The sequence below is a fragment of the Crocuta crocuta genome, unplaced genomic scaffold (genome assembly GCF_008692635.1).
Source record: "Crocuta crocuta isolate KB4526 unplaced genomic scaffold, BGI_CrCroc_1.0 scaffold333, whole genome shotgun sequence".
Lineage (NCBI taxonomy): Eukaryota > Metazoa > Chordata > Mammalia > Carnivora > Hyaenidae > Crocuta > Crocuta crocuta.
This window is the reverse complement of record NW_027532856.1, coordinates 3,987,804-4,001,535: the sequence shown is the minus strand read 5'-3', so window position 1 is coordinate 4,001,535 and position 13,732 is coordinate 3,987,804. Positions and strand designations below refer to the sequence as shown.

The window sequence follows — 13,732 nt, the reverse complement described above, 5'->3', positions numbered from 1 at the left end:
TTTGATAACGTAGATATAATGGACCAATACCTTGAAAGATGATCTGCCAAAAATTGAAAATAGATAATCTGAAGAGGCCTACATCTACATTTTTTATCTCCAAGAATAGAAATAGAGGGAACACTTCCAAACTCAATCTACAAGGCATTACTCTAATATCAAAATCAAAGACATTACAAGAAAATGACAGACCAGTATCTTTCATGAATAAAGATACAAAAAACTGTCAACATTAGCAAACTGAATCTTACAGTGTATATAAAAAGAATTATATACCACAACTAAGTGGGATTTATCCCAGATATGCAAGGCTGTTTCTAAAAACATTCGAAAATCAAATAATGTAAAGCAGCACATCATATCAATAGATGCAGAAAAAGCATTTGACAAAATCCAATACTCAATATACATTCGTGAATTAAAAACAAACAAACAAAAAAAAAACAACCCTTGAGGTGCCTGGGTGGCTCAGTCAGTTAAGCATCCAACTCTTGGTTTCGGCTCAGGTCATGATTTCACAGTTTCGTGACTCCAAGCCTCCAAGTACAGAGCCTACTTGGGATTTGTTCGCTCTCTCTCTCTGCCCCTCCCCTGCTCACGCTGTCTCTCTCTCAAAAATAAACTTAAAAAAATAAACAAACAGGGGCACCTGGGTGGCTCAGTTGGTTAAGCATCTGAATTCAGCTCAGGTCATGATCTCGTGATTCATGAGTTCGAGCCCTGTGTTGGGCTCTGTCCGGACAGCTCAGAGCCTGAAGCCTGCTTCAGATTCTGTGTCTCCCTCTCTCTCTGCCCCTCCCCCACTCATGCTCACACTCTCTCTCAAAAATAAACATAAAAAATTTTTCTAAAAACAAACTCTTAGTAAATCACAATAGAGGAAAATGTCTTCAATTTAATAATGAATAGCTATAAAAAACCTATAGCAATATCACACTTAATGGTGAAAACCTCAAAGCTTTCCCAAAAAGATCATCAACGAGGCAAGGATGTTCCCCTTCACCGAACTCCTTTTCACATTACTGGATGTCCTAGCTAACAAGGAAGGGAAGGAAGGGAAGGAAGGAAAGATAGGAAAGGAAGGGAAGAGAGGGAAGGGAGGGAGGGAGGGAGAAGAAAAAATGAAAGGTATACAGATTAAGAAGGAAAGAATAAATCACTAGAATCTACTCCTGAAATTATTGTTGCACTNAAAATAAAATAAAATAAAATAAAATAAAATAAAATAAAATAAAAACAATGCCAAAAAAAATTACTGTTGCACTATATGCTAAATAACTTGGATGTAAATTAAAAAAGAAATTAATTAAAAAGAGAGAAGAATAAACAAAGAACCAAAATAAACACTGAAACCCAAACAAGCATTTTAATTAGAAAGAAGGCTGGGTCTTTCTGCAATATTAGCTTTTCATATCCTCTCAGATTGGTTATCTTCAGTTAGTTTCCATGACTCTATTTTCTTGGTTTCTCTCCTTTCTAAAAGGCTCTTCAATCTGTTTCATCTTCCACACACTTCATAAAAACAGATGTTCACTATGAATCATGTCCCAGGCTCTGTTCTTGTCAAAATTTTCTTAAAACTCCCTCTTTACAATCTAACTCATTTAGTTTTAGTTATCCAGTATCACCTCTAGGCAAATAACTGCCAATATTCCAGTTCTTAAGTTTTAGCTAATAGGCAACTCTATTTTGATATCCTACTGGCATGTAGATATTTAAAGATTTGCTCTTCCTCTCTGGTGTTCCCCCTTCCTTGACATCAGCATTTTGATCACTTGGATTGGAAACTCAGGCCATTTCATTTATATTATTAATTTTACATAGGAAACTTATTTTTGGATAATGAAGACTTTATTCTGTTAATGGTATGTATTCGTTTTTCCATTGATGTTGAATATTTTTCAAAAACATGATTTTTACCTATCTATAAAATATGTATGGTTAAGCTCTAATTTTTCAGACATAACTATATTCTTGGATATTTTCAAACAACTCTGTTTTCTATTTAGGATATACTCCTAGAAGTGAAATTACAGAATTAAAGGATAGAGGTATTTTATGTATGTATGTATGTATGTATATATGTATGGGGGTGGTGTGGACACAGGGGGAAAGAGAGAGGGAGAGAGAGCGAGAGAGAGAGAGAAAATCCCAACCAGGCTCACACTGCCAGTGTGGAGCCAGATGTGGGGCTCAAACTCACAAACCATGAAATCACGACCTTAGCCATAATCAAGAGTCAGAAGCTTAACTGACTGAGCTATCCAGGCTCCCAAAGGACAGAGGTATTTTAAACCTAGTACAAAAATTTACTTCAAAAAGATTATACCAATGTACACATCTACCTGCAGAATCATAACTTGCCTGTTTCACTAGGCCTTTGCAAGTAACACTGGCTGTAATTTTATCAAAACCCTTGTCAAGGTGTTTCCATTTTTTTTTTTTTTAAGCTATTTCTTTGTTGATCACGAACACTGTATGTGATTTTTATTTTCTTTGTAATTTTCTATATTTTCCAAATTTTCTGTCTCAGAAATAATACTTCAGGAAAAAAATGTAAAATTATATACAGTGTGATTAAGTTTTATAAAAATGCAAGTATCATACAAAATGTACTCGGATCACAGATAAAAGGCAAGTATTTAATAACATAACTGGAGACAATCTTTCAAACTAAGGATCCAGACTTCCCAGAATATACCTTAGAAACAAAGAAGCCTAGCGGCGCCTGGGTGGCTCAGTCGGTTAAGCATCGGACTTCAGCTTAGGTCATGATCTCATGGTCCTGAGTTCAAGCCCTATGTCAGGCTCTGTGCTGACAACTTAGAATCTGGAGCCTGCTTTGAATTCTATGTCTCCCTCTCTCTCTGCCCCACTCCCCTCTCTCAAAAATGAATAAATGTTAAAAAGAAAAAAAAGAGGCCTAAACAATCTAGTCTTAGTTCACTCTCCAACTAGAGCAGTTCTATGTGTTTTCTATACCAATGCTCTGCCTCAGTCTTTGAAAAATGAGTTCTTCTTTTTTTTTTTAATGTTTTACTTATTTCTGAGAGAGACAGCGTGAGCAGGTAAGGGTCAGAGAGAGAGGGAGACACGGAATCCGAAACAGGCTCTGGGCTCTGAGCTAGCTGTCAGCATAGAGCCCGATGCAGAGCTCAAACCCACGAACCATGAGATCATAACTTGAGCCGAAGTTGGACGCTCAACCAATTGAGACACCTAGGCACCCCGAGTTCTATTGTTTTAAAGAAGCATCAAAATCAATGTTCTAAATCACTGATATTTGATTTGTATAATACTATTACTTAAGAAGGTAGGAAAATATTGAGTATATTTTCGAAAGCTAACAAAAATGTTTTTAAAACGTGGCATTTACATGTAAATCTTAGCTGTTCAAAATGATCAGGCCTGAGAGTTTCAAAAAGTCCAGGTTTGACTACACATCTAATATGTGTGGGTATACATCACATTACAGTAATACAGACATAACTTCTCTTTAACAAATAACTTCTGCAAAGAAAACACTGATGCTAGTTGGTACACATTTTGTGGCTACTGAACATCAAAGCATAAAACCATCTTTTTTATATTCAATTCAGACACAGTTCCACTTACATGTTAGGGTATTAATGAGTCCTGCAAAACCCTAAAGTCATTCACAAAGAGGACAATAGTACTTCATATAAGTCAAACTGTCAATCAGACATAATCTAAATGCCAAATCATATACAAACATTCTAATAGGCATTTTGACATTATTGTGCAAAAACATCATTGAACAATAACCAAAAAAGTAATCTGATTTATATAAATGTCATTAAAATTTTTTTTTAATGTTTATTCATTTTTGAGAGAGAGGGAAAGAACGGGAGCAGGGGAAGGACAGAGAAAGAGCAGGACACAGAATGTGAAACAGGCTCCAGGCTCTGAACTGTCAACATAGAGCCTGATGCTGGGCTCAAATCCACCAACTATGAGATCATGACCGGAGCTGAAGTTGGACACCAAATCGACTGAGCCACCCAGGCACCCCTAAATGTCATTTTTATAACACATAATGAAAAACCAACTTGCTACAGAAACATACTGTATTCCAATGCTTAAGTAAGATACTTAGATTAAAAACAAGAGTTCATTTGTAGAACCACAGAAAAAAGGGAAGTTACTATTAATATTTTACCTGTGGGTTGCAAAAGTGAAACAGGTGGGCGAGGCTGTAAGCCCCACAAATTTTCCATACTACTCCGGTCCTTAAGGTCCAACAAATGTATTAAAATTAATGGATCAATGTCCAATAAACTACTGGTAGCAGCAGAGCATAAATGTGCTCTTCTTGACATTCTGCTACTGGCGCCCACATAGCCATGGTTACTACCTGCAAAAGAAATAGAGATGTAGAAAATGCATGCTATAAATTTGCACAAATGTAATTATGCCTAAAAGAAAAAGTAAATTGGTTAGTGTTGTTTGAATACNCCGCGAGATCATGACCTGAGCGAAAGTCGGACGCTTAACCGACTAAGCCACCCAGGCGCCCCTATGGACCTATCTTTTAGAGGTTGGTGTAAGACCATAATAAGAAGCAGAAAGGAGAAACCAGACTGCCAGAGAGGTGTATATAAGCACAGTGACTGAGCCTTATAACTATCCAGAATTCAGGAGGAACCCTCAACCGCATCATTAGGCCTAGAAATAAAAAGGTGATAATGTATACAATATACACAAGGAGATAAGGACGAGGAAAAGGAGAATATACCCTATAACCCAGTGGTCTTGAAAGACAAATTCCCATAAAATCACAGATCCCAAGAAACTAGACACCAAAACAGTACTCTTCTTGAGGAATTTTTAGACTGAAGTTTTTTTTTAAGTTTATTTATTTTGAAAGAGACACAGAGAGAGAGAGAGTGAGCAGGGAAGTGGTAGGGGCAGAGAAAGAGAGAGAGAGAGAGAGAGAGAGAATCCAAAGCATGTTCTGTGCTGACAGCACAGAGCCCGATGCAGGGCTCAAACTCTCAGTGAGATCATGACTGGAGCCAAAACCAAGAGTAGGACACTTAACAACTGAGCTACCCAGACACCCCTAGACACCTTGTTAATGACTGATGCACAATATAGACACCAATGAGCAATGTCATATCTGTATCACCTATATTGGACTAAGCTCCTCAAGCTAAAGCAACCACTGGACTTGTTTCGAGTGCCTAGTATAATACCTAGCAAATATCAAGTACGGAAACGGTGGTTAAAACTGACCTCCTTCAATAAAACTATTTAAATATGTTCTAAAGAAACTTAAAATTTTTAAGTGTCACATTCAACAGTCTTAAAATAGATAATATAAAAATAACATAAAATAATCAGGTTCTGACTATTCCTGAGTGTTTCAAAAGAGATCTGGAAGGAAGTAACTTAGGAGAAAAGCTCCAATCATTCAGAAGCTTCAAGCTAATTACTGACTTACATATATTTCATCTATATTCACATCCTCACCTTTTCAAATTCTTCCTCTTCCTCTTTATGAGGTTATCATCCCACTGCAAATTTTTCTTCCCAGCCTTCATACCCCGTGCAACTCCTATTAAAAATAGCAGAAAATTCCCCTTTTCCTCAACTGCTACAAAGGTGCTTGGTCCTTTCCAAGGAAGGCCACATTGATGTGAAGCTCTCACTTCATCTGGTGACTAGCACCACGACTGGCAGCTCCACTCAGCATTCACCTGCACCATGGCCTCTATCTCAGGAGCTCACTTGGATCTACTTGATCTTCGTTCTCCAATGACGCCATGGAGGATAAGATAAATCTCCTCATCAAAGCAGTCAGTATAAATGTTAAACTTTTCTGACCAGGCTTGTTTGCAAAGGTCCTGGCCAATTTCAACATTAAGAGCCTCATCTGAAATGCAGGGGTTGATGGACCTGTCCCAGCAGCTGGCACTACACCAGCAGGAGGTCTGGACCCCTCTAATGCTGCTGCCCTAGCTGAGGAAAAGAAAGTGAAAGCAAAGAACTGCAATAAAAAAATATGTAAATAAACTTATTTTAAAAAACCTATCTGCAACAGGAATAAAATAGAAATGTGTTGGGGCGCACAGGTGGCTCAGTCAGTTAAGCATCCGACGTCGGCTCAGGTCATGATCTCATGGTTCATGGATTCGAGCCCCGCGTCAGGCTCTGTGCTGACAGCCAGCTCAGAGCCTGGAGTGTGTCTTTGGATTCTGTGTCTCCCTATCTCTCTGGCCCTCCCCTGCTCATGCGGTTTCTCTCTCTCTCAGAAATAAATAAAAACATTCAAAAATTTTTAAAAAAAGGGGCGCCTGGGTGGCTTAGTCGGTTAAGCGTCCGACTTTCGCTTAGGTCATGATCTCGCAGTTCGTGGGTTCGAGCCCCGTGTCGGGCTCTGTGCTGACTGCCAGCTCAGAGCCTGGAGCCTATTTCAGAGTCTGTGTCTCTCTCTCTCTCTCTGACCCTCCTCTGCTCACGCTATCTCTCTTTCTCCTAGAAATAAATAAAAATATTTTTTAAAAAATTAAAAAAAAAAATAGAAATGTGGATAGAAGGGGAAAAAAAGAAAGTGAAAGCAAAGAAAGAAGAATCTGAGGAGTCTAATGATGATATGGGCTTTGGTCTTTATGACCAAACCTTTGTGACATGTTCAAGAAAAAGCTGAACTCTTAAAAAAAAAAAAAAAAAAAAAAAAAAAAAAAAAAAAGAAAAGAAAAGAAAAGGAAAAGGAAAAAGCAGAAAACTATCCCGTCTCCACCTTAAAACTGCATCTTACTGATGAATGGATAAAGAAGATATGGGGTGTGTGTGTGTATACATACGTATATAATACATATGTGTGTGTGCGCGCACACACACATATGTAATGGAATATTGCTCAGCAATCAAAAAAGAATAAAATTTCGCCATTTGCAACTATATGGATGGAACTAGAAGGTATTATGCTAAGCAAAATTTATCAGAGAAAGACAAATATCATATGACCTAACTCATCTGTGGAATTTAAGATACAAAACAGATGAACATAAGGAAAGGGAAGCGAAACTAGTATAAAAACAGGGAGGGGGACAAAACAAAGAGACTCTGAAATACAGAGAACAAACTGAGGGTTGCTGGAGGGGTTTTGAGTGCGGGGATGGGATAAATAGTCAAGGGGCATTACGGAAAACACCTGTTGGGATCAGCCCAGGGTGTTACACATAGGGGATGAATCACTGGATTCTAATCCTGAAATTATTATTGCACTATATGCTAACTAACTTGGATGCAAATTTAAAAATACATACATACACACATACATACAACCAAAAAAGAACATGTCTTAACACTTTTCCTTTACTAGGAAGTTTCCAAATCAGGCTGCATTTGAGGAGTTTTAAGAATTACAGAGATGCCTGGATGGCTTGGTCGGTTAAAGCATCCAACTTCAGCTCAGGTCATGATCTCACAATTGGTGGGTTCAAGCCCCACATCGGGCACTGTGCTGACAGCTGAGAGCCTGGAGCCTGCTTCAGATTCTGTGTCCCCCTCTCTCTCTCTCTGGCCCTTCCCCACTTGCACTAAGTCTCTCCATCTCTTAAAAATAAATAAATATTAAAAACAATTTAAAAATAAAGAAAAAGATTTACAGTTTTCTTGGGGTGTCTGGGTAGTTCAGTCAGTTAAGCATTCAACTTCAGCTCAGGTCATGATCTCACAGTCTGTGAGTTCAAGCCCCGTGTTGGGCTCTGTGCTAACGGCTCAGAGCCTGGAGCCTGCTTCGGTTTCTGTGTTCTATCCCTGCTCTCTGACCCTCCCCTACTTGTGCTCTGTCTCACTCTGTCTCTCAAAAGTAAATAAATGTTTAAAAAAAAGAATTACAGATTCCTACCTCCACTACAGATGTCTGAAAAACAATACTGGAGTGGGATTCAGGATCTTTTTCTTAAAAGCTGCCCAGGTGGTACTGACTGGATAATAAGTAACTCATCAGCCCTGTATATTTTATCTACTGCTCTGATATCTGGTTCTTCTTTAAAAGTGGAATTTGCCCATTTTTCCACGTGAAATGGACTTATTTAACAGTAGACCCCTCCTGTTTCTCAATGTTCTTCCCGGCCGTATCTTTCACCAATGAAGAAAAACTCCTTTCCTTTGTGGTTTATGCTCTTTGGCTATTCCCTCCCTCCCGTGTTCCCATCCTTTTAACAAAACCCACAGGGCATCAAAGACTGGAGCATCTATTTCAATCTACCTCTTTCAGAGCTAATATTGCCACCAAACTAGGTGTGATGTATATGTATGTCTGTCTTATACATAAGTATACAGCCTAATAAATGTTCACAAAGTATTAGTAACCCCAGACCCTCACATGCCTCCTAAAACTGCTCACTAACCTTCCTCTCCAAAGGTGACCTCCATCCTGAGTTAAACACCACAGATTACCTTTGCCTATTTATAAACTTAATATGAATGAAATGAAATGATAATGTGCTCTAATATCCTGCCTCTTTGCTCAACATTATACTCCTGAGATTCATCTATATAGTTATATGTAGCAGTTTATTCATTTTCATTATTGCTATGTGGCATCCTAGTCTATGAATATATCCCAATCTATTTCTTTATTCTATTTGGAAAGAATTTGGGTTGCTTCTAGTTTTTAGCTGCTAAGAATAAAGCTACTGAAATTCTAAATACATAAACTGCTCTTGAAGGTCACATGGAGAAAATATAAAAACACCTCAAAAAAGCAAATCAATCAGTGACAGGTTCCCACACTCCCTCCCCTATTAAAATGTCACACTAAAAATAAATAAAATAAAATAAAACAAAATAAAACATCACATTGATCTAAGATCTTGATTTTATCATAGTGCCAGTGTGCAGTAGCATGACATTCAAGGTCCTACACAGTCTAGTCCTAAACCAACTTCTTCACATCTTTTACTATTATAAATTATGTTTATTTTTCTTTTATTTTTTTATTTCTTTTTTAATGTTTATTTATTTTGAGAGAAAGACAGAACACGAGCAGGGGAGGGGCAGAGAGAGGGAGGTAGACAAAGAATCCGAAGCAGGTTCCAGGATCTGAGCTGACAGCACAGAGCCCGATGTGTAGCTCAAACCCACGAACTGTGAAATCATGACTGAATCAGACACTCAACCGAATGAGCCACCCAGGTGCCCAGTGAATTACACTTATTTTTCTTAAATTAAAACATATACATACATACACACAACGACAACACCTAAAAAAAGAATGATGCTGCTCTAAATACTCTTCTAAAAACCTACTACCAAGTCCTGGCTCATACAAAGGAATGTGTATGTTCATCTTTAACACATATTGCCCAACACATTTCCAAAGTAGTGGTATCAATTTTCATTCTTGCTGGCAAGGTATGAGAGTTTCCACCTCTCTACATGCTTTGAAACATGTAGTACTGCCAATTTAAAAAATATTATCATGTTAGTTACTACAGTGGGCATGTAACAGTATCTTACCGGATTTTTACTTCATGCTTCCTGAAAAAAATAAAGAAAAATTAAGAGTCTCAGAGATCTGTGGGACCTCATCAAATGTACCAACATACATATAATGGTGGTAACATAAGAGCAAAGAGAAACAATGTACAAAGAAATATGGCTGAAAATTTCCAACATATGATGAAAAATATTAATCTACCACATTCAAGGAACTTAGCTCAACAAACTCCATGTAGGATAAATAAATAAGAGATCCATACTGAGACACAATATCAATTTGCATTTCTCTGATGAAAGAGGCTAAGTATTTTTTAAAATGTGCACTGGTCATCTGGACAGCCTCCTTTGTGAAGTGTCTATTCTAATCTTTTGTCCTTTTTTTTTTTTCTGGGTGGTATTCTTAGCTTTTTCTTGTTGATTTATAGAAGTTCTTTATATATAATAGACAAGTCTTTTGGAAATTTTTAACTAATTCATTTATTATGATGAATAAAAGTTATACTGTTTGTAGTAATAAATAAATAATCACTGTGCCTTTCTACACCAGACTACATACCAAAATCTTGTATACAATTAGATATTTCGGTCTGGAGATCAAAATATAACTGTACCACAGATCTCTCAAAATCAACCAAGTTCCAACTGAATATATTATCTTCTGTTGCTGGACCCACTATCGTAAGTAATGGCACAGCCTCACCCAAAAACCTTAAGGACTCGTTCCCACATATCCACCAAATCCATCCCATCCGGTTAGATTCCCAAGTCCTATTGATTCTACTACTTAACATCTTTCAAAAAAATTTCGTCTCCATCCCTACTACCTTATGTTAGGCCCTCATAATTTTCCCTCCTGGAACATTTCAATAATTTCTAACTAATCTTGTCCTTTAATTCATCTTTCACTGCGTAACCAAATCGGATCACACTTCTTTTTAAAGACCTTTAATGGTTCCACAGAATAAAGCCCATAATCCTTAGCCTAGCAAATGAAACTTTCCATTACCTGATCTTGTTTCCTGCTTGCCAATCTCCATTGGCCTGCCCCCATATAAAGTCTCAATTATTTGAAGTTTCCAAAAAGAACAATGCTGCATCTTTTGCTTGGAATGCTTTTGCTCTCTTAATCTCATTATTTCCCTGTTCCTCTAATGAACACTTAGCTCATCTTTTAAGAACAAAATCAAGCATCACTCTCTTTCTAAAGCCTTTTTCACTCATTCCTAATTAGCTGTCCTTTTTTTGGTATAATCCTAAATCTATATTTGCAATCACAAAGTTCTGTAATGACTAGTGCTAGATTCTCATTTTAGAAAGATAATGCTCCTCCTGCACGNAGAGATCGCTCATTCATCTCATTATCCCAATGAACAACACAATGCCTGATACCAAGTGGGCAATCATTAAACATCTGTAGATCTGTAACCAAAAGGTCTTTAACCAAAATAAGTAACAAATGTTTTGAGTAATAACCTATACAACATCAATTTGTTATATGTGTGTTATATTGCTATGTATCTTTTAGTTTTAGATTCTTTTAGAGAATCTTTTACTTCTCTAATAAGAAATATAAGGTTTCATAAATCACACATGGCAGGCAAAAAATAAAATACAGTTTTCCTACTCAGCTGATTCAACTACCTAATGTTCTAGATTAGAATATTTTTTACAAGGGGCACGTGGATGGCTCAGTCAGTTAAGTGTCCGACTTCAACTCAGTTCAGGATCTCGCGGTTTCTGAGTTCCAGCCCCGCCATCTGGCTCTGTGCTGACAGCCTGGAAGCTGGAGCCTGCTTCAGATTTCTGTGTCTCCCTCTCTCTCCGCCCTTCCCCCACTAGTTCGTTCATTCTCTTTCTCTCTCTCAAAAATAAACATTTAAAACATTTTTTCAAAAAAAGAATACTTTTACAATAATACTTTTTATTTAGAATGATACATTTTCAGCACTTAATTTTAAGGATAAGTTCTCTTGTACCTAATGAAAATAACTGAATAAACTAAAAGCATTCTTGAGAGATTGAGGCCACTTGAGTCATTATATATTTATTTCAAGCTATTGCCTTATTTAATACTATCTACATACTGAAATTAAGTAAATCTTATTTTACTTCATACTTAGTTTCTATGTAAGAAAGATCTTCTACTTAATGGACAACTTAAAGGGGTGCCTGGCTGGGTCAGTCGGTTGGGTGTCCAACTTCAGCTCAGGTCATGAGCTCACAGATTGTGTGTTTGAGCCCCACATGGGGCTCTGTGCTGACAGCTTAGAGGCTGGAGCCCGCTTCCGATTCTGTGTCTCCCTCTCTCTGCCCCTTCCCCACTCATCCTCTGACTCTCTCTCCTTCAAAAATAAATAAATATTTAAAAGAATTTTTTTTTACTGGATAACTTAACATCTTAACTGATATAATTCTTTAGATGATTGTCTGGTTCTGAAATATGAACCACAACAAGCCTGATAATGGACCTTCCATAATTAAATTATAAAAATAATACATTCCACACTCAGTACCACCTCACCCTTAATTCACCTTTTATTCTCTTTATATATTTTTTTTTTAATTTTTTTTTTTTCTAGGAGAGAGAGAGAGAGACAGCGTGAGCAGGGGAGGGTCAGAGAGAGAGGGAGACACAGACTCTGAAACAGGCTCCAGGCTCTGAGCTGGCAGTCAGCACAGAGCCCGACGCAGGGCTCGAACCCACTAACCGCAAGATCATGACCTAAGCGAAAGTCGGACGCTTAACCGACTAAGCCACCCAGGTGCCCCTATTCTCTTTATATATTAAAACTTTTTATTTTAGAATAGTTTTAGATTTCTATAAAAGGTACAAGGATAATTCAGTGTATTCCTGTAAACCCCGTAATCTACTTTTCCCATTGTCAACAACTTTCATCATCATGGTACGTTAATCACAATTAATGAACTAATAATGATATGCTATTATTAACTAACAAAATCTATACTTTATTCAGATTTCCTTAATCTTTCTCTAATGTACTTCTTGTGTCTCAGGGTTCCACCTAGAATACAAAATTACACCTAGATGGTCATTTCTCCTTAGGTTACTCTGGTCTGGGTGATTCCTCAGAATTTTCTTGCTTTTGACAATTATGAAAAGTATTGGTCATATATTTTATAAAATGTCCCTCAACTAGGGTTCATGTTGTGTTTTTCTCATGTTTAGATTGTGTTTATGGATTTTTGGGAGGACAACACCACAGATGTAAAGTACCGTTCTCAACACATCATAACAAGCCTACAAGGCTACAACATGATAACATGGATGATGTTAAATTTGATAACTTGTCTAAAACAATGTTTGACATGTTTTTTTTTTTCTAAAATTTTTTAATGTTTTATTTATTTTTGAGAGAGAGATACAGACAGTATGAGCAGGGGAAGGGCAGAGAGAGAGAGGGAGACACAGAATCTGAAGCAGGCTCCAGGCTCTGAACTAGCTGTCAGCACAGAGCCCGACACGGGGCTTAAACCCATGAACCGTGAGATCATGACCTGAATTGAAGTCGAATGCTTAATCGACTGAGCCACCCAAGTGCCCCTGTTTGCCATATTTCTTTGTTATAAAATTATTTCTTACTTTCTACACTCTATTTTCAGCACAGCCCACATTTAAGGGTAGGGAGTTATGTTCTACCTCCTGATGAGGCAATATCTCAAGAAATCTGAAGTCTTTTATATGTGTACTATCTTACATACCTTAGTTATCTGCTCATGTATCTATTCACCTTAGATTATAAATTATGTAATAAGAGTAAGTAATTTTCATTGTATTCCCAAAAATCTTGATATAGGAAAGGCATTTGACAAATGTCTGCCAAGTATTTAAAATTCCCCAAAGCATACAATAAAAATTATCTGGGTATGACTCACTATTGTATCCTCAGCACCCACAATTTAATGTCTGAATTAAAAGAGGGAATGACAGATTTAACTAAGAAAAAAATACACCAGAAGACTGAAAAATATTCAGTAACCTTGATTCAGTATACCCATCTTCCTTCCATTTTATACCAAGATAGCCTCTGAATTTTTCTATACTACTTAAAACCTTAAAAATTACATTCAACACTTAGTAAAAATAAATATATTCACTCTATTTTTATCTGAAAAATATTAAATGATCCCTTATTATACTGTTAAATGTCAGGGATACAAAGTTAAGATGTGCATTATTTCTTTGGCATTGAGATCTGTGGAGCTCAGGGAAAATGGGCAGCTAAATAAGCAATTATAA

At 37.1% G+C, this 13,732-nt stretch overlaps 1 protein-coding gene across 4 annotated transcripts in view; it reads right to left on the bottom strand.

Moving 5' to 3' along the window:
• The window catches only part of TRIM37 (tripartite motif containing 37), a 127,018-nt gene that overhangs the window by 49,146 nt on the left and 64,140 nt on the right, over positions 1 to 13,732 (bottom strand). For all 4 annotated transcript variants that reach the window (XM_077745620.1, XM_077745623.1, XM_077745621.1 and 1 more), the window contains exon 18: positions 4,181 to 4,375. In XM_077745620.1, the coding sequence (XP_077601746.1) occupies positions 4,181 to 4,375 (195 nt within the window). The remainder of the gene's footprint in view (positions 1 to 4,180; positions 4,376 to 13,732) is intronic.